At 55.6% G+C, this 21,201-nt stretch overlaps 1 protein-coding gene across 1 annotated transcript; it reads left to right on the top strand.

The window, feature by feature from the left end:
- The first annotated feature begins 693 nt into the window (after positions 1-693).
- On the top strand, positions 694-19,339 carry LOC128812337 (1-phosphatidylinositol 4,5-bisphosphate phosphodiesterase gamma-1-like). The gene is made up of 32 exons (XM_053986666.1): positions 694-1,254; positions 6,563-6,712; positions 6,823-6,916; positions 7,030-7,077; positions 7,808-7,892; positions 8,023-8,103; positions 8,195-8,229; positions 8,706-8,778; positions 8,873-8,974; positions 9,057-9,175; positions 9,252-9,337; positions 9,526-9,646; positions 9,737-9,905; positions 10,100-10,219; positions 10,398-10,505; positions 10,600-10,787; positions 10,977-11,177; positions 11,296-11,415; positions 11,689-11,872; positions 12,142-12,219; positions 13,412-13,515; positions 13,721-13,817; positions 14,717-14,783; positions 15,072-15,235; positions 15,351-15,447; positions 15,553-15,777; positions 16,344-16,492; positions 16,705-16,819; positions 16,937-17,098; positions 17,903-17,991; positions 18,092-18,276; positions 18,355-19,339. The coding sequence occupies exons 1-32, from the start codon at positions 1,035-1,037 to the stop codon at positions 18,404-18,406; spliced, it is 3,888 nt and encodes a 1,295-aa protein (XP_053842641.1). The 5' UTR covers positions 694-1,034; the 3' UTR covers positions 18,407-19,339.
- Positions 19,340-21,201: the final 1,862 nt, after the last annotated feature.

The raw sequence follows: 21,201 nt of genomic DNA on the forward strand, positions 1-21,201 counted from the left end.
CTTCATTCCCATCTCAGCGTCACAGCAGGGACAGCCATGAACTAAACCCACGGCAGCTGCTTTCCTTTAATCCATTTTTTCCCCAAAAAAACCCCACTTTTCCACCCAGGCAGCCCCATCCCAGGGTGCCCCCCAGCCGCTGGGATACCCCCCCCACCCCCAAATGCGATTCCCATCTGGAATTCCTCTAGATGTCACCCTCAGCCATCTTTTCCACACACACACACACCCACACACCACACCCCCCCCCTCCCCCGGCTCGCATTTTCCTTTCTCCAAGATCTTTTTTTTTTTTTTTTTTTTAAATTCCTTTCTGATCTCTTTCCGGCCATGTGTGATTGCAGTTTCCTCCGGGCGTCCATTTCATCAGCCCGAAATTAAGGAGCAGCAGGGGAAAAAAAAAAAAAAAGGGGGCGGCGGGCGGGCGGACGGTGGGAACCCCCTCCCCTTCCCCCCCCCCCAATCCCACCTCCCCACCCACCACCAACCACCCCAACCCCGCATCCCACATCCCTTCCCACCGCCATCCCGCTGCTCCCCAAAGCTTCCCAAACACCTCTCGACACCCCATTCCCAACCCCGGCCCCGCTTAGCCCGGAGGCCGGGGGGAGGATTTTTTTTTGCCACCTCACCACCATCACTTTTGGGGTGACTTGGCTTTTTTTTTTTTTTTTTTTTAATTTTTATTTTGGAGGGGGGGGAAGCTGAATTTTTCCCTTCCCCACGTCCAAAATCTCATCCGCGAGCAAGGCCGGCGTTGTCTTTTCCCACCGCCGCTGGATGCCAGCGCCAGGGCCGGATCCAGCCTTGGTGACACGAAGGTCACGGTACCTCCAGCCCGGCCTTTTCCTCCCCGCTGTCGCCAATCCCGGCTGCGTGTCCTGCCCGTGCTCCGCTCGTCCGTAGAGGAAACCCACGCCCGGGGCGATCCCAGAAAATCCCCAGGGGAAGCTTTCGGCCCTTTGGTTCCGTCCTCTCCTGCATGAGACAATCCCGGCTGTGCGGCTCCGCCGGGCGATGGCCGAGCAGTGAAGATGTCCATGGCCAGGCTCAACAGCGTCAATGGCTTCTTGGAGGACACCAGGATGGAGCCGGGGGACATGGGCAGGATCCTGCGCTGCCTGGAGATGGGCACCGTCCTCACCTTGTTCTACCAGAAGAAGTCGCAGAGGCCGGAGAGAAGGACCTTCCAGGTGAAGCTGGAGACGCGCCAGATCATCTGGAGCCGGACGCCCGAGAAGGTGGAGGGGGACAGTGAGTATCGGGGGGACAGGGAGGACTGGGGGGGACAGGGCAATATCGGTGGCAGCGGTGTTGGGGGGCTGGGGATGTGGTGGTGGGGTGCTGAGCTGTACTGGGGAGACTGGCTGGGGGTGTTCTGGGTGTGTTGGGGTGTCCTGCCACAGTGGGGTGAGCGGTTGTGGGGTGCTCGGATGTGTTGGGATGTCCTGCTGCAGTGGGGGGACTGATTGTGGGGTGCCTGGGTCTGTTTGGGTGTCCTACAGTGGTGGAATGATTGGCTGGGGGGAGTTCTGGGCGTGCTGGGCTTCCCAGCCATGATGGGGCAACTGTTTTTGGGGTGCCTGACTGTGTTGGGGTGTCCTACAGCGGTGGGGTAACTGGTTTTGGGGTTCTCGGTTGTGTTGGGATGTCGTGCCATGGGGAGACTGCCTGTGGGGTTTGTGGCCATGTCAGGAGGTTCCACTGTGGTGGGGTGCCTGACTGTGGGGTTCCTGGCTGTGGTGGGATGTCTTTCCATGGTGGAGTAACTGGCTGTGGGGTTCCTGGCTGTGGTGGGATGTCCTTCCATGGTGTGGTAACTGGTTGTGGGGTGCTTGGTCTTGGTGGGATGTCCTGCAGTGGTGGGGTGACGGTTTGTGGGGTGCCTGGATGTGGTGGAGTGATCTGCCATGGTGGGGTGACTGGTTGTGGAATTCCTGGCCACAGGGGGATGTTCTACCATGGTGGGATGTTCCCCCCTATGGAATGTCCTACCACGGTGGGATATTCACCCCTGGGGAATGTGCAACCTTGTCAGGGTGCCTGGCCACAGGGTGATTCCCATAAAAACAGGAGCTGCAGGGCTGAGCATCCCTCACCTCCTCCATCCCACCTTGGAAGTTGTTCTGTGGGATTAAGCTGCTTCTGTTTCATCCCCGGGGATTTATATCCACCCTGGCAAGGAGGGAAAAGAATGACCATCCCTGTTCCTGCTCATGGTCGTTTTTTAACCCCAAAACCCCACTGGAGCATCCATAAAAATCACCCTTCTGTGTGGATTCACCGGTGGTTAGGAGGTTGTTGTGACTCCCAACAGTGGGAATTGTTGGGGCTCCATGTCTTGGTGCTCATTACCTCAAAGCTTTAATTGAGCTAAAAAAGTCCAGTTGATGGAAGCTGGGATTGGGGTGCCATGGAGCTGCACCATCACCTCATCCCACATCCCTGTGCAGGGAAGGAACTCAATTTTGGGATGTCACCTCACCTGGGTGACGGCAAAACCCAACCCAGAGGTTTGGGAGGTACCTTTTCCCTGGAGAGGCTCCTCCAAAATCACCAATGACCCCCCCGCAAAAATCACCACCCACTGCTGATTCTGTGCAAGATCCAGCAAAATCCCCAGGAAACTTCAGCTCCTGCCTGGAGGTGCTGATCCCAAGGTGGAATTCCAGCTTTGAGCCAGGAAAAGGAGGGTGGCACTCACAGCTGAGCACAGGATCCGTGCTTGTCTGGACCTTCCAGATACAGGAGCAGATCTGTGAGAGCAGAAGATGATGGGAGGAAGGGCACCCAGTTTTGGAGAGGTATTTTAGGTCTTCATGGGGAAGAACTTGTTATCCAGTCATGGAAATAATGCATTTCCAGCTCCTTGTTTTTTCCAGAAGCACTGTGAGCTGCCAGGTCAGGATCTCAGGTTACTCACATGCTGTGCCTCAGTTTCCCCTCTGGAGCCTTAGGATCTTTCCCATACAAAAGCCTAATCTCCCCCATGGAAATGAGTAGGCATCCTCCAAGGTCATCCAGAAGGATGAAAATCTTTCTGTAAATATACAATCCTGCCATCCTGTCCCACCATTCACTTTTCCTAGTCTGGAGTGGGAGAAATCCCCATCCTGGTGCTGGGCTGGAGCATCCTCAGCCCCTGGTCCATCCCTCTCTTCCCACTCTCTGGGATTTTATGGAAGTATCGGGATCTCCCAGACCTCACGCCTGCCCCGGACCATTTTAAATCCCCCCTTTCAAGCCAGCATCCTTCTTGGAGAGGGATTAGTGGGAAGTGCTGATGTCTCTGTTAGGGATTGTCAGGGCCAGGACACGGATCCTGGCTCTCCCCTGGACCCCCAGGATAATTACACGCTTGGTTAAGCAGCCTCTCGACACATTTCCATGTGTCCATGCCTGGGAATGCCTGGAGCATGGCCTCCAAAATTAACCTGGTCCTGGAGGGCTTCCAGCTCGTCACCCTCAGCACACCCCAGTTCCCAGCACAAGGAATCTGGTGGAAAACAGCCCCCCAAAAAAGGATCTTTACAAGAAATTAAAGGAAAGGGGAGGCGAAGGCAGCATGAAAAATCCAAGAGGTGGTTTGACAACATCTCCAGCCTTGTTAATGGCAAATAACTAGAATTAGGACTTTTTGGGGAGGAGAAAATCCAGTTGGGATTTATCACTGGACAAGGAAGAAATATTTTATTCCAGGTTTTAAACCACACCACAGGATCCCGGCAGGATATGGTCTTCCAATTTCCCCTGTCCAGGAGGGTCTGAGCTGCCACATCCTGCAAGAAGGCATGACCCAGGTGCCCAGGCCAGCAGGAATTCCCAGCACAACCATTCCCTCCAACCCCTTTGCTCCCCTCCTAACGCCTGAAAAAAATCTCCCAGGCTCTCAGCATCCCTAAAATCCCACTGGGCAGAACCTGCTCCTCCAGCATCTCCCCACCATTCCAAGCCTTTTTTTTTGCACCGCGCTGCTCGCTTTGCATTAGAAAAGGGATTTTCGCAGCTGGAACTGACTTCCAGAGTGTTTTAATCGCCCAGGACAATGGAGACAATGCAGGGAGGAGTTTGGAGACAGAGTTCTGACAGGATCGAGGCAAATCCGCTGCAGATGTGGTTTCCAGGAAGCTGCTGCTCGGGTGTATTGTGCAGCCCCTCGCCTCTCCCTTTTCCCCTGGCTTTTCATGGGAACGGGCTATTTGCCCTGGGGAGAAGGATTTCAGGGTGTTGGTGGATGAAAAACTGCTGCTGGCAGCCCAGAAATTCCCTATGCCCTCGGTTCATCCCACAGCATAGGCAGCAGGAAAATGGGAATTCTGCCCCACTGCCCTGCTCAGGTGAGACCCAACGTGTGGAGCTGCCTCCAGCTCTGAGTCCAGCAGCAGAAGGATGTGGAAATGCTGGAGTGAGTCCAGAGGAAGCCACGGAGATGCTCAAAGGCCTGGAGGCCCTCTGCTCTGGAGCCAGGCTAGGAGAGCTGGGAATGTCCAGCCTGGAGAAGGGAAGGCTCCAGGGAGACCTCAGAGCCCCTTCCAGTGCCTAAAGAGGCTCCAGGAGAGCTGGAGAGGGACTTGGGACAAGGGATGGAGGGACAGGACACAGGGAATGGCTTCCCACTGCCAGAGGGCAGGGTTAGATGGGATATTGGGAAGAAATTCTTCCCTGTGAGGGTGCTGGGGCCCTGGCACAGGTTGCTCAGAGAAGTTGTGGCTGCTCCTGGATCCCTGAAGTGTCCAAGGCTAGGTTGGATGAGATTGGAGCAAACTGGGATAGTGGAAGGTGTCCCTGCCTATGGCAGAGGTTGGAATGACATGAGCTTTAAGGTTTCTTCCAACACAAACCATTCCTGGAATGAGGAACAGCTCCCAGAGTTCGGGTGCAAGGCCGGATCCTGGAGGAGTTAAATCCAAGGAACAGCAGCATTGCAACTTGTTAGCAAAGCCCTGGTAGCCACTGGCTTCTCACCAGTCCCTGGCACCCTGTGGATGGGCAGGCTTGGGGTCGGTTTTAACCTATAAACCCATTTTTATCCCCAAAAATCTGCCTGTTCTTATGGAAGAGACTTTACTCCGAGAGCCATGCGGTGACAACGGAGTTTCTTTCCTTGAGATCTTGTGTCACTTGTGCTAAAATCCCACCCTGATCCGTGAAATTTGGCTTGCGGTCATCCAGCAAAAGAAGACTGGATAAAGCCTCCACTGTTTTCTGGAGCTTTCCCGCCAAGAAAAACTATTCTTCCCCTCTTTTCTTGCTTAATCAGCCCAATTCCTCCCCCATCCCTTATTCCTCCCTGCATTCAGTTTTTCTTTCCCCTTTCGATCCCCTCTTTGGATTCAGCCGAGGGTTTCCACCAAGGCACGTCTGCAGCCTTCCCCACCACCACATCGGAAACGCAGCCAGGCTGGAAATTCTCCGGGAAATGACCCATTTCCTCGGCAGGACAATACCCCTGGCGAGGTGGTCCGGCCGCCCTGGGTCACACAAAGCCCTTTCTGGTGTCGGTGGCTCATTCCCAGAGGACAAACCTGCCCGGGGGGTGATGGTTGTGAAATCAAGAACAATTTTGTGTGTTGTTCCTAATATTATGTTATTATTCTTGCTCCCAGTGGGATGCGTCCACTGGGAAAACTGGGAAATGTCCCTTGGTGGAGTAGCAGTGAGGAAGAGCGTGGTCCGGAAACCCGGCCCTGCCGCCGCCGTTGCAGCTTTATTTAGCGGGATAATGAGGGAGCAGAGCAGCAGGAAAGCAACGCCCTGCGGTCCCAGCTGCTGGGGCTCCAAATTGCCACTTTTGGGACGAGTTCTCCAAGGAAAACACGAGCTCAGCCTATCCCAGAGCAGGGTCTGGCATGGGGAGGAAAGGTGGCTGGAGATTTGCTGGTTGGGATGGGGTGGGATGAGCCTGGAGGATGCATGGCAGCCACAAAGCTGGGAAAAGAGTGGGCAGCGCTGTCGGGATGCCACGTCCTGGGCACACAAGCTCCTGGAGGGACGCACAGGGATGGGGGCCATCAGACACATGGAGGCAGGGCTGCAGGGACACCCTGTCCTTGGGACACAGATCCCTGGATGAGACTTTTCCGTGGCATCCGTGGTGCTGTCACTCATTGCAGGGACCTCATCCTGGGGACATCCTCAGACACAGATCCCTGGAGGACACGTGGCTATGTCAACCTGGTCCTCTCACACAGCTGTAGCAGCACTGCAGGGACCCCATCCTGGGGACATCCTGGGACACAGATCCCTGGAGGACACAAGGCCGTGGCACCCTGGTGCCATCCCGCTCCAGCGGGCAGTGCCACAGGGACATCCCATCCTGGGAAAATGATTCCCTGAATGGACATGCCATACCCATGGTGCCATCACACATCACTGGAGGACACTGGGAAAATGTCACCCTCAAAGACACGTGGCCACAGCACCCATAATTCCATCACACGCTCCTGAGGGTATCCCATCCTGGGAACGAGGTTCTCCAGAGGACACATGTTCTGGAAATCCTGAACCACTCACATGAAGTTGTGGTGGCAGGGGACAGTTTCACGTTCCTCTCTCTCCACAGTCGACATTCGGGAGATCAAGGAGATCCGCCTGGGGAAGAATTCCCGGGATTTCGAGCGCTACCCCGAGGACGCTCGCAAGCTGGACTTCACCATGTGCTTCATCATCCTCTACGGAATGGACTTCAGGCTGCGGACGCTCAGCGTGGCCGGTGCGTTTGGGTCCCTCCCCATACCCTGTGTCCATCCTTGGAGTCCCACCCCCTTCCCAACATCCCATCATCCCCATCCCAACCTCATCGCCCTCCTCTTCCTCCAACAGCTTTCTGCGAGGAGGACATCAACCTATGGATAACAGGGCTCAACTGGCTGGTGGCTGATACCCAGAGAGCCCAGACCCCACTGCAGATCGAGAGGTGAGGAAGGACAAGCAGATCCCATTTCCTGGTCCCTGTTTTGGGAAGAAAACCTGCCCTGGGCTTGGTCCTCTTTGGGACTGAGCACTGTCTGTCCATCTTTTTCTTCCCAGGTGGCTACGGAAGCAGTTTGATGGGATGGACCGGGCCAGGGAAGGCAGGTGAGCCACCAGTACGGTGGGTTCAGCTGGACAGAACCATATTCCCCCTGTTGCATCCCAAATCTGGAGGTTGAGCCAGGCTGGGGGTGAGGTTTGTGGGACAAGGGAGCACCAGGCTTTTTGGGATGCTTGAAGGCACCAGAAATGGGAGATTGGGTGCAGGTCACATCCTTGTGACAGTGAGGACCACTGGGACCCATCCCCAGTGCCACATTTTCACCAGTGCCAGAGGGGCCCAGGGCATTTCTCCAGCCCATAATTATCTTTCCAAGACAGGAAAACCCAAAAACCAAAGGAATTTGGACTTAAATTATTATGGGAATGGGAATGGGCATCACCTCCAAGTAGGAGTCTTAAGAGTGCCCAGTTGGTTCTTGGATGCACTTCCTCTCCTTGTCCCTCTGCTCACAGTCGTGCCAGGCACCATGTAATTAATCTCAGAAACATGAAATCATGGAATGGTTTGTGTTGGAAAAGACATTAAAAATCATCTAGTTCCACCTTCCACTAGACCAGGTTGCTCCAAGCCCCATCCAACCTGGCCTTGGACACCTCCCAGAATGAGACATCCACAATTTCCCTGGGTCCTGTGCCACAGCAGGGATCCACAGGCCAGGAGGGTAGGATCCCTGTGCCAGGCACCAAGATTTGGGGTGGGACCCTTGGTGTTGGGAGCTGAGACTCATCCAGGGATTTGGCAGTACCCTGACTCCGGTTTTCCCTCTGGCAGCATCACGGTGAAGGACCTGAAGGCGATGCTGCCCCAGGTCAACTACCGCGTTCCCAACATGAGATTCCTGCGGGATAAACTCGTGGTAAGGACCCTCTGGACACCCCAGCTATGAGGGAGATGCTCTTCAACCCACCCCACATGGGCTGGGGCCACCGTAGTGTCCCTGGTTCCGATGGAGTGGCCCCACTCTCATCCAGCCCCGTCTCCCACAGGAAGTGGAAGCCAGGAATGAGATGACTTTCTCCCACTTCATCCAGTTCTACAAAAACCTGATGTTTGATGCCCAGAAGTCGGTAAGACCCATGGTTTGGCCTCCGAAATGTCCCCATCCTGGTGGGATGTGTCCCCCTCCGGCTAAGCCTAGACCCCTTCTCTGCCTTCCAGGTCATTGAGCAGCTGGAGCTCTCTTTCCCCTTGCGGTGAGTTCCCAGCTCCCATCCCAATCAATATTCCAAGAGTTGGATCCATAGAGTGGGAAATACAGCCAGGCTGTAGGGCAGAGCAGAGAATGGGAATGGGGATGAGAGAGGGGATGGGAGCAAGGATGGGAGAGGGGATAGGAGAGGGGATGGGAATATGGGTGCAGAAGGGATGGGAGCAATGATGGGAGCTGGGATGGAAGCGAAGATGGAGCAGGAATGGGAGAAGGGGTGAGCAGGGATGGGAGATGGGGCAGCTGCCAGGGATATAGGGACATGTCAACCTGCCCTCCTCCCAGTATCCTCAGACAAAGCTGCACATTCTGGCCTCTCCCAGTCACAGGGTGGAGGGACTGGTGGGAATGGAGGTCATGGGGAGGCTGAGCTGCAGATGGGCACTGATGGCCTCAACTCTGCCATGGGATCTATCCCAATTCCTTCTCCTGCTCCTCACTGGTGGCTGCTCCTTGTCCCAGGAATGTGGACCGCCCTGAGCTGTGCCAAGTGTCCCTCTACGACTTCCAGAAGTTCCTGCTGCACGACCAGAAGGTGGGGTTTCCCTGAGAACTCTGCAGCCTAAGGAACACACATGGGATGCTCCAGCCCAGTTCCCCCACTAACAACAGCCATGTTTGTATCCCAGGAATCCTGGGCCAGTGACGTGGGTGTGGTGCGGGACTACATGTGCTCCTACCTCAAGGAGAGTTCCAACGAAGCGTCGGATCCCTCCTTCCAGCTGGATGAGGTGGGTGGCCCCACATTGTATTCCCACAGGGATCTCCCCGGCACCATCAGGCTCTGACCTCTCCGTTTCTCCCCCCCGCCAGTTCCTCACATACCTCTTCTCCAAGGAAAACATGGTGATGGATGCTAAGTATGAGCGTGTGGTGCCTGAAGAGATGAACCACCCCTTGTCCCAGTACTGGATCTCTTCATCCCACAACACGTAAGGAATTTTCCCCGCACGGGTGTTCCTCAAGGACATCCATGAGCATCCCGTCATCCTTGTCTCTCCTCTGCAGGTATCTGACAGGAGACCAATTCTCCAGTGAGTCCTCCCTGGAGGCGTACGCCCGGTGCCTGCGGATGGGCTGCCGCTGCATCGAGTGTGAGTCCCACCAGCCCTTCTCGGGGATGCTGGAACCCCTCATGTCCCATCAAAACAGACCATTCCCTGCCCCCATCCCATGGCACCAGGGCAGAGGGTCTTTCCCTGTCATCTGGATGCTCAAAAAAATGGTTCCCAGCACGTAGTTGGTGGCAAACATGAATTAACCAAGGTGTTTTCCTTCTCAGTGGATTGCTGGGATGGCCCGGACGATCTCCCCATCATCTACCACGGCCACACGCTCACCTCCAAGATCAAATTCCTGGATGTGCTGCACACCATCAAGGAGCACGCCTTCGTCACCTCTGAGTAAGCCCCAGCTCTCCCAATGATCTCTGAATTCTGGGAACCTCTCCCTCACCTTCATCTGAGGCCACCTTTCCCTCCTGCTTGCTCCAGGTTCCCCATCATCCTCTCCATCGAAGACCACTGCAGCATCGTCCAGCAGAGGAACATGGCCTGCCACTTCAAGAAGGTTTTTGGGGACATGCTCCTCACCAAGCCAGTGGACATCAATGCTGATGAGTTGCCCTCGCCCACCCAGCTCAAGAAGAAAATCCTAATCAAGGTGTGGAGCTGGCAAAACCCCTCTTTGCAGGAGGGACACAGATTGTGTTGGGTTCTACACCAAGAGATGGTCAAGGAGAACAAGGGATGGTGGGAAGGCACCTGTGGGAGATTGATCCTGAGGGCTGGGAGGGCTGGGCTGGTGACAAGGACACCATGGCCACCACTGAGCTCCCCTCCCTTGGTGTCTCCCAGCACAAGAAACTGGTTGAAGGGAACCTGTACGAGGAGGTCTCCACTGCCAGTTATTCAGAGAACGACATCAGCAACTCCATCAAGAATGGAATTCTCTACCTTGAAGACCCCATCGACCACGTAAGGGAGGCCCTCAGGGGCTGAGTGGGATCTGTCAGACATTGGGGTTTGGGATGGGCTCTCCTAGACCACTGTGATGCTGTGAGGGGGAAGAAAGGGATTAAAAACCCCATCCCAAAGCTCCATCCCTCTGTGTCATCCTCTTCCTCACCCCACCGATGCTCTTCCTCCTTCTCAGACCTGGAGCCCTCATTATTTTGTCCTGACAAGCAACAAGATTTACTACTCAGAGGAGACATCCCGCTACCAGTTCAATGAGGATGAAGAGGAGGTGGAGCAGAAGGAGGTGCGTGAGGGGCAGGACGCGCCCACAGGGCGAGGTGACAGCTCTGTGGGAAGGGTCACAGGGTGACAACACCCACTTTGGGATGAACTTGCAGGAGTTCAACAACAACGAGCTGCACTTCACGGAGAAGTGGTTCCACGGCAAGCTCGGGGGTGGCCGTGACGGGCGACAGATTGCAGAGAAGCTGCTGCACGAGTACTGCACGGAGACGGGCGGCAAGGACGGCACCTTCCTGGTGCGCGAGAGCGAGACCTTCGTGGGCGACTACACCCTCTCCTTCTGGTAGGAGCTCCATCAGGGAGGCAGGATCCCACCCTCCCTGGGTGACCCTCCAGTCAGTGCCTGGTTTGGTAGCTGGAGTGGCTTTTTTGGGGGAAATGTCACCTTTTTGTGTAGCTCGTAGACCCCAAAGTGTGGGATGGTGGAGATGTGGACCCAGATTGACTTGGCTTTCTCCCACCCCCATGGCAGGAGGTCCAGCCGGGTGCAGCACTGCCGGATCCACTCGCGGCAGGAGGCCGGGGCCACCAAGTTCTACCTGACGGACAACCTGGTCTTCGACAGCCTCTACAGCCTCATCTGCCACTACCGGGAGGTGCCGCTGCGCTGCAACGAGTTTGAGATGCGCCTCACCGACCCCGTCCCCCAACCCAACGCCCACGAGAGCAAAGAGTGAGGATCCTTCCAATCCCCATCCCCTTGATCCAATGGGTCCACCAGCCTCCTCCAGCCCCATCAGGGTGTGGAGATGCCGATTCCAGCCCCCTGTCTCCATGTTCTCCCTGGGCAGGTGGTACCACGCCAGCTTAACGCGTCTCCAGGCCGAGCACATGCTGATGCGGGTCCCGCGGGACGGAGCATTCCTGGTGCGGAAGCGCAGCGAACCCAACTCCTATGCCATCTCCTTCCGGTGAGTGTGGCCACCACAAGGCCACTTGGGCTTGGCCAAGCTGAGGACTTGTGATAACTTGTGTGTTGTGACCCCGAGCTAGGTGGCAGGGGTTTGCTGTGGGTGACACGGTGGGACACGTGATGGTATCATGAAGGGGAAACCCTCTCCACGACGACCTCGGGGTGGTCACCTTTGGTGGCATCCCCAAGCATCACCTCCTGCCCATCCCCATCATGGAGCCAGGATTCGGCCACCCCTCACCCATCCCACTCCCGTCTCTCCTGGCCCCAGGGCGGAGGGGAAGATCAAGCACTGCCGCATCCAGCAGGAAGGGCGGCTCTTCATGCTGGGCAGCTCAGCCGAGTTCGAGAGCCTCGTGGACCTCATCAGCTACTACGAGAAGCACCCGCTGTACCGCAAGATGAAGCTGCGCTACCCCATCAACGAGGAGACCCTGGAGAAGATGGGCACCACTGTGAGTTCTCCCAGCAGTGGGGATGGTGGGGGTTCTGTGCCACAGGCAACCAAACCCCATCCTCAGCTCCACCATCTTCAGAACTCTGATTGGAGCCCAACCAGAACCAGCCAAGCTCGTTCCACTGTCATCACCCAGCATTAAAACGCCCCCATAATTCCCTTTTCCAACAATTTGCAAGGGGATATTAGATCCCACTCAGCCTCCTCTCATCCCCTCGTAGCCCCTGCCCACGCCCAGGTGACCCCCTCAGGTATTTCTCCTTGCAGGAACTGGACTATGGAGCCCTGTATGAGGTGCGGACCCCCCACTTCTACGTAGAGGCCAACAAGATGCCAATGGCCAGGGTAAGGGGCCAAGCTGGTGTCCTGGGGAGGTGGTGGGTGGTGGGATATGGCAATTTGAGTGCTGGGGTTCCTGGGTGGTCCCTCCCCAGATCCACACCTCCCAGCACCGCTGACCAGAGAAATGGTTGAGTTGCGCTCCATTTCTTTGACCCTCAAGTGATGCTGGAGCTGGACCCAGCCACCATCACCATCACTTGGGGACAGTCCGAGCTCCAGTGACAACACTGTCAAAGTGTGGTGGGGGACAGGGCTGGAAAGACCCCAGCCTGGAGCAGGGTCCTGGCAGAAGTTTGCCCCAACAGCAAGGAAATTCCTTTGTTTGCTGAAACAACCCCTAAAAAAGCAGGAACCCCTAAAAAGCAGGTCTAGGGTCAGTTCCCAGGTGGTGCATCCTCAGAGGTTTTTGGGACTTGATTGTTCTTGGAGTTGACCCAGTCTCCACCCTTGGGGGTTTTGGCAACTGGACATATCTTGGAGTTGACCATGGAAGAGGCTGGACTGGAGCCTTAAGGTTCCTTTCCCGTGATCCTACAATCCCATGGCCCAGCACTGCTGGTGCCTTAATGGTCCCTTTGAAGCTAGGTAAGACCACACAGAGGAAAACTTAACCCAGAGGGGTTTTTTCCAGGGAATGTGGTAATATCAGAGGATTAACCCTTCAGTGCACCAGGAGAACGCACTGGGAATTCCAAAAAAGGAACCTGATCTGCTCTGAATGTGGTGATCTTGCAAGACCACAGGCACCTCCAGCCCTCCTGTCCCCTCTAACCCATCCCACTGCCGTGAGCAATTTGGAAGCTGGAGAGGAACTTTTTGTCAGGAACTGCAGATAGGTCAAGGTGCAATGGATACAAAATGGAGGAAATTCAGGTTAGGTATTAGGAAGAATTTTTTTACTGTGAGGGTGGTGAGATGGCAGAATAGAGAAGTTGTGGATGCCCCATCCCTGGAAGTACCCAAGGCCAGGTTGGACAAGAGCTTGGAGCATCTAGTGGCAAGTGTCTCTGCCCATGGTGGGATGGGTTGGAATGTGATGACCTTTAAAGTCTATTCCAACCCCTTAACATTCTGTGATGCCATGATTTGGGGTCAGGATCCCCCACACTCCACTATGGGGGCTCGAGGGGCTGGGCTGAGTGGGGCACCAGGTGCTGGGTGGTGACACCCTTGTCCCTTTTCCCGGTGTCCCCAGTGTACGGTGAAGGCTCTGTACGACTACAAAGCACAACGGGAGGACGAGCTGTCATTCTGCAAGCAGGCCATCATCCACAACGTGGACAAGCAGGACGGCGGCTGGTGAGGGCGGTCACTTGGCTGTCACCGTGGGCGGGAGATGGAGGGGACACCCCGGGTATTTCCCACAGCGGGTTTTAACTCAGCCTCCTTCTTTGTCCCCCCACCCTTTCTCCAACCACCCCCTGGCACCGCATGCAGCAGGGACAGCCCTGTTCCCCCCTCCCCAAAATCTGTCCGCTCGCCTTGATCCTCTCACCCCTTGCAGGTGGCGGGGGGACTACGGGGGCAAGAAGCAACTCTGGTTCCCGGCCAACTACGTGGAGGAGATCGTCGGCACCCAGGCGCAGGAGCAGGATGAGGCTGTGAGTGCCACCTCCCCGGGATCCTGGGAGCGAGGACAATGGAGGCTCCCAAGAGCCTTGACCAAATCCAGACCCTTATCCTGAGGCTGGGAGATGCTCACGATCCTGCTCCGGCCTAGGCCCTTATCCAGAGGCTGGGGAACGTTCCTGGCCCTACTCCAACTTGGACCTATTTCTGGGAGTTGGGAAATGCTCCTGGTTCTGTTCCAGCCCATATCTTTATCCAGAGGCTGTGGGATGCTCCCAGCCCTGCTCCAGCTTGGACCCTTTTCTGGAAGCTGCAGGGTATTCCAAGTCTTGTACAAGCCCAGATCCTCATCCAGTGGCTGAGGAATGCTCCTGGTCCTCTCCAGCCCAGACCCTTACCATGAGGCTGGGGGATGCTCGTGCTCCTGCTCCTGTCCAGATTCTCATCTGGAGGCTGAGGGATGTTCTTGGCCCCACTCCCACTTAGACAATTTATTAGAAGCTGGAGGATGCTCCTAGTCCTGTTCCAGCCCTGATCTTTGTCTGGAGGCTGGGTGATAATCTTGGCCACACTCCAGCTTGGATCCTTTCCTGGAAACTGGAGGATGCTCCCAGCCTTGCGCCAGCGCAGACCCTTATCCAGAATCTGGGCAGTGCTCCTGGTCCCACAGAGTCAGGGGATGCTCTTGGTCCTTCTCCAACCCAGACCTTTATCCAGAATCTGGGGGATGCTCCCAGCCCTGTACCAGCCCAGACCCTTATCCAGAGGCTGGGGGATGCTCCTGGTCCTACTCCAACCCAGCTCTTGGAGTGATGCTCCTGGATGTTTTTTCCCTTCTTTTCTTCAGATTTGTCCAATTCGGAGGGTTGGGTGGTGGCTGCCTGTAACCCACAAGCCTCCCCCATTTTACTTCTTCCTTCCTCTCTTGCAGTCATCAGAAAACAGCCCCCTGGGGAACTTCCTGAAGGGCTTCATTGATGTCCCATCCTGCCACGTCGGTGAGTGTCCCTGCTTATGGATTTGGGGGGAATTTGGAGGAATTGGGATGTCCAGATGATTCAGGGGACATTTTCCCTTGATTCCAAGGGCGTGTTTCAGCATGGAAAGCTGAAGCCACAAACTGGAAAAAAAATGGGATCCTCACAGGAGGAGGATCCTGATGGATGGTGGGGTGCCAGGAGGGGCTGGTGGGGGCCCGGGAGCGGGACCGCTGAGGTTTCGTTTGCTCCACAGAGCCATCCGTTGGGAATGTCTTCGAGTAAAGCCCCCCTCTGATGTCCTTATAGTTATCTCCAAAGACGGGAGGAGCTCCAAACCATTTGTCTTCACCATCCATTCCCAGCAGATGTCCCACGCAGCCCAGTCGCTGGATGTGGCCGCAGACACGCAGGAGGAACTCAGCGAGTGGGTGGCCAAGATCCGAGAGGCCACGCAGAACGCCGACGCCAGGGTGAGGGGATGCAGAGGATGGGGCTGGATGGTCCCTTTCTCTTGGAGATTGTTTCTAATATCCCCAAAGGAAGAGTCTGGGGGACGACTTGCAGCTCCTGTTTTTCCTGGTGCAGATGCAAGAGGGGAAGATCATGGAGCGGAGGAAGAAGATCGCCCTGGAGCTCTCGGAGCTGGTCGTGTATTGCCGGCCGGTGCCGTTCGATGAGGACAGTAAGTCATGGAGAAGTGGGATAAAGGGATGAAGCGTGGAAAGAGACAGGTGGGAAGAACTATCCAGGTCTCATTCCTTCCCTGATGGCCACTTGGTGCTTGCAGAGATTGGCACGGACAAGGCGTGTTACCGGGATATGTCCTCCTTCCCGGAGACCAAGGCGGAGAAATACGCCAACCGCAGCAAGGGCAAGAAGTTCCTGCAGTACAACCGCCGCCAGCTGAGCCGCATCTACCCCAAAGGACAGCGCCTGGACTCCTCCAACTATGACCCACTGCCCATGTGGATCTGTGGGAGCCAACTCGTGGCCCTCAACTTCCAGACGCCCGGTAAATCCTGCTCCTGGGGTTGTTGTTGGGCTCATCCCTGAAGGTTGTCTCAAAATTCGCATTCCCAATGCTTCTGCCCTGGGTCGTCTTGTTGGAGGTGGTTTGGGTGATCTCTCCAACCTTTGTCTCCATCCTCATGGGGACAGAAGTGGTTTGGATGCTCTTCAGCCTTTTCCTCATCCTGATGCGAACACAGGAGGTGGTTTAGATGATCTTTCCAAGCTTTGTCCTCATCCTGATGGAGACACAGGAGGTGGTTTGGATGCTCTCCAACCTGTGTCTCATCCTCATGGGGATGCAGGGGGTGGTTTGAAAGATCTCTCCAAGCTTTGTCCTTATCCTGGTGGGGACAAGAGTGGTTTGGATGCTCTCAAGTCTTTGTCCTCATCCCAGTGGGGATATCTCCATACAATCCTTGGGTGATTCATGCAAAATTCGGCTGCATCCCTCCTCCAACCACAGCTGGGGCCTCTTAGTTGGGTTTGCAGGGTAGAACCTTATAACCAAGGACCTTGGGGAGGTCCCTGAGCCCCACGCTCAGATCTGCTCTGTCCCCACGGCCACAGACAAACCGATGCAGCTGAACCAGGCGCTCTTCATGCTCGGTGGCCGCAGCGGCTACGTCCTACAGCCGGACATCATGAGGGACGAGACCTTTGACCCCTTCGACAAGAACAGCCTGAAGATTGTGGAGCCCATCACAGTCCAGCTGCAGGCAAGTGTGCAAGGACAGCAAGACCACCTTGAAGTGGTCACCATCAAGATGGGAACGCCTTCCTTATTTTTGGGTCAACCAGGGGTGGTTTTTACCTCTTCCAGCTACATATTTGCTACGTATTTGCTCCATAGAGCTTGTTACTCTTGGGAGGTCTTCTTCATCCAGTGTGGCCAGACCTCACCCTCTTCTTCCTCCCCTTTCGCCCACAGATCCTCGGTGCCCGGCACCTGCCCAAGAATGGGAGGAGCATCGTGTGCCCCTTCGTGGAGGTGGAGGTTTGCGGCTCCGAGTACGACAACAGCAAGAACAAGACGGATGTCGTAGGTGAGAGACCACACAGGTGATGTCCCCACTCTTAGGGACACCCCTGACTCTGCCCTCTGTAGTCCTCTTGAGAGGACATGTGGGTGATGGGGCCAGGTTTTGTGCTCTCTCCCACAGCCGACAATGGCTTCAACCCCGTCTGGCTCTTCAAGCAGTTCGTCTTCGACATCAACAACCCTGAGTTTGCCTTCCTCCGCTTCGTGGTGTATGAGGAGGACATGTTCAGTGACCCCAACTTCTTGGCACAAGCCACCTTCCCCGTAAAGGGCCTCAAAACAGGTATGGTCTTTCCATCATCATCATCATTGTCATCATCCCCATCATAGTCATGGAATCACAGAAGGGTTTGGGTTGGATGGGGCTTTTAAAGGTCATCTTGTCCAACCCCCCTGCAATCATCATTATCTCCATCATTATCATCATCATGATCTCCATGATTAAGTCATGGAGTCATGAAAGGGGTTTGGGTTGGAAGGGACCTTTAAAGGTCTTCTAGTGCAACCCTCCTGCAATTGTCATCATCGTGATCTCCGTCACTGAGTCATGGAATCATAGAAGGGTTTGGGTTGGAAGGGGCTTTTAAAGATCATTCAGTCCAAATCCCCTTGAACCATCATCTTCACCATCTCTGTCATAGATCATGGAATCATTGAAGGCTTTGGGTTGGAAGGGGCTTTTAAAGGTCATCCAGTCCAAATCCCCTTGAACCACCATCTTCACCATCTCCGTCATAGATCATGGAATCATAGAAGGCTTTGGGTTGGAAGGGGCTTTTAAAGGTCATCCAGTCCAAATCTCCTTGAACCATCATCTTCATCATCTCCGTCATAGATCATGGAATAATAGAAGGGTTTGGGGTGGAAGGGACCTCTAAAAGTCAGAGTCCAGCTCCCCTGCATTGTCATCATCATCATCATGACCTCCATCATTAAGTCATGGAGTCATAAAAGGGTTTGGGTTGAAATGGACCTCTAAAGGTCTTTTAGTGCAAACCCCTGCAATCATCATCATTATCTCCCTGGGGTCCTGGCCATGGTGAGGGGCTTGGACCTTGCTGAGCTCCTGTTGTGATGTTGTGTCCAGGCTACCGGTCGGTGCCTTTGAAGAACAGCTACACCGAGGACCTGGAGCTCGCCTCCCTCCTCATCCACATCGAAATCATCAACGCCAAGGCAGGTGGCCCAGGCAGCTTGGGAAACCTGGAACGAGGGGAACCAACTCTTTGGGGTGTCCTGCCCACCACACCAGCCTCACACTCTTGTTTTGGAGCAGGAGGAAGATGAGGAGAACCTCTACTCGTCCATCCAGCAGCTCCGGGACCGTGCCAGCGAGCTCTCCAGCCAGGTCTCCAGCTACGAGCGCACCAACGGCTGCGATTCCCGCTACCAGCAGCGCCTGGATGAGCTCCGGGCAGCCCAGGAGAGGCTCATGGAGCTCACTGAAGTCCGCAACCGCAAGTGAGTTGTCCCCCACCGTGGCTTCGGGAGGTCCCTCTTGGGGAGGGTCCCTAAGGTCACCACCCTGCTCCCCACCAGGTTGATGGAGAAGAAGAAGAGGGACCGGCAGATGGTCACCAAACGCAGCTGAGCTGGAGGGACTCGAGCTGAGGAGCTCCCCCAGCCACCTCCTCTCCTGCCACAGAGGGAGGTGGCGTGGCCACATCCAGACCTCCCACCATGCCCAGAGATGGGTGACAGCAGCGTGACAAATTCGGGGATGAAAGGGCACCTCGGGTAGCTGTGCCTGTGATGGGGGTGAGGCAGGAGGTGGGACACTCTGGCTTCAATCCCAGGTGCCTCCAGCTTCATCCCATGTTCCCTGGGGCTCGTGGCCACATCCTTATCCTCACAAGGTGGCCACAGTGGCTCTTCCTCACCCAACGTTCCCAATGTCCCATCACCCCATGGCAGCCCCATGACCGATGGGAAAACTGAGGCACAGGGGCCCAGCTGTCCCGGGATGGGGCAGGACCAGCCACCTCCATCCTGGGCACAGGTGTCAGGACTGGCTGGTGGTGAGGCACCAGGATGGGGACACAGGGGACACTTTGGGGGGGTGTGGGGGGGGTATTTTGCTCCCCCGCTATAAATACCTGTATTTTCTTCTTTTATCCAGCGTGTACATATGGCGTGGGGGGAGGGAGTGTCTGTACCAGCCACAGTATTAGGGCACAAGGGGGGACCCCAAAATGTCCAGACATGTCCCAGCATGGGGCCAAGGGAGCAGGGGACCACGTCTGGGGCTGTCCCACAAGGCAGAGTGGCCTGTGACAGGGTGCCCTGAGTAGGCATCTGGTAAATACAGGCAGCAAGGTGGCCCCAGAGGGGACAGGGATGTCCCCAAGGTGACCCAGAGTTGTCACCAAACTCTGGGCAAGGGGACAGATCCTACCGGTAAAGCTGAGGTGGTGGCCAGCCCGGCGGTGGCTGGGGACATCTTGGGGTGTCCCCCGGGGTTGGGGTGTCCCAGCAGGGGGGACCTGTGTATTCTTTGTATGAAAATAAATCTATTTAGCCAATATTTATACCTTGCTGCTGTGACCTGGTGTCCCCTCCCTGCTCTGGTGCCACCTCCGTGTCCCCAGGCTGGGTGATATCCCCCAGGAGGTGGCTTGGTAGTCCCAGATCCAGTGTGTCACCCTTGTCCCAGCAGCAGTGGGGACACTTGGGGGTGTGCAGGGCCACCCAGGAAGGACAAAAGGCAGAGGGACACAGGGACAATGGGTATAAGGTTGTGGGGACACAGGGCCATGGGGACAGAGGGCTCTGGGGACACACAGCTATGGGGATGCAGGATCACAGGGCCATGCCATGGGGACACACACGGGTCCATGGGGATTTGGGTCCATGGGGGCACAAATTCACGGATCCATAGGGATTTAGGTCCATGGGAACACACACCTGGATCCATAGGGACATAAGGACACGGGGACGCACATAGATCCATAGAGACACAGGGACATGGGGACACACACACACATGGATCCATAGGGATTTGGGTCCATGGAGACACACACATGGATCTATAAGGACACAGGACATGGGATGATGGAAACACATATGAATCCATTAGGATTTGGGTCCATTAGGACGCACACAAATCCGTGGGGATTTGGGTCCATCGGGAAATACACACAGATCCATAGGTACATGGGTCCATGGGGACACAAATTCACGGATCCATAGGGATTTGGGTCCATGGGAACACAAACTCATGGATACATAGAGATTTGGGCCCATGGGAATACACACACAGATCCATAAGGACATGGCACCATGGGGACACACGTGAATCCATAGGAATTTGGGTCCATGGAAACACATGTGAATCCATTGGGATTTGGGTCCATGGGGACACACACCCTGGATACACAAGGACTTGGGTCCATGGGGATGCAGATTCAGGGATCCACAGGGATTTGGGTCCATGGAAACACACGTGAATCCGCAGGGATTTAGGCCCATGGAAAGACCCATTAGAATTTGGGTCCATTATAATACACACGAGTCCATAGGGATTTGGGTCCATGGGAACACACACTCCAGGATCCATAGGGCTTTGAGACCATGGAAACACACGCGGATTCCAAGGGATTTGGGTCCATGAAAACACATGTGAACCCACTAGAATTTGGGTCCATGGGGATGCAGATTCAGAGATCCATAGGGATTTGGGTCTATGGAAACACACGCAAATCCACAGGGATTTGGGTCCATGGAAACTCATGTGAATCCATTGGGATTTGGGTCCATGGGCACACACCCCCTGGATACAAAGGGACTTGGGTCCATGGGGATGCAGATTCAGGGATCCACAGGGCTTTGGGATCGTGGAAACACACGTGAATCCGCAGGGATTTAGGCCCATGGAAAGACACATTAGAATTTGGGTCCATTATAATACACACAAGTCCATAGGGATTTGGGTCCATGGGAACACACACTCCAGGATCCATAGGGCTTTGGGACTGTGGAAACACACGTGAATCCACAGGGATTTGGGTCCATGGAAACACATGTGAATCCATTGGGATTTGGGTCCATGGGGACACACACCCTGGATACACAAGGGCTTGGGTCCATGGGGACGCAGATTCAGGGATCCACAGGGCTTTGGGTCCATGGAAACACACGCGAATTCCAAGGGATTTGGGTCCATGGAAACACCCGCCGCCCGCCGCCCCTCACGCACTTCCCGCCTTCCCCCAAGGCCAGCCGTCAGGGGGCGGGGCCCGCTGCGTAGCCACGCCTCCTCTCCGCCTTGTGGCCCCGCCCTTTCACTCCTATTGGTCGCCCACCTCCCCCCGCCGCTCCCTATTGGCTGTGGGGCCGCGCGCGCGCTCGGACACGGAAGTGCCGGGGCCGGAGCGGCAGCGGAGACGG

Source organism: Vidua macroura, chromosome 1 (assembly GCF_024509145.1).
Source record: "Vidua macroura isolate BioBank_ID:100142 chromosome 1, ASM2450914v1, whole genome shotgun sequence".
NCBI classification, from domain to species: Eukaryota; Metazoa; Chordata; class Aves; order Passeriformes; family Viduidae; genus Vidua; species Vidua macroura.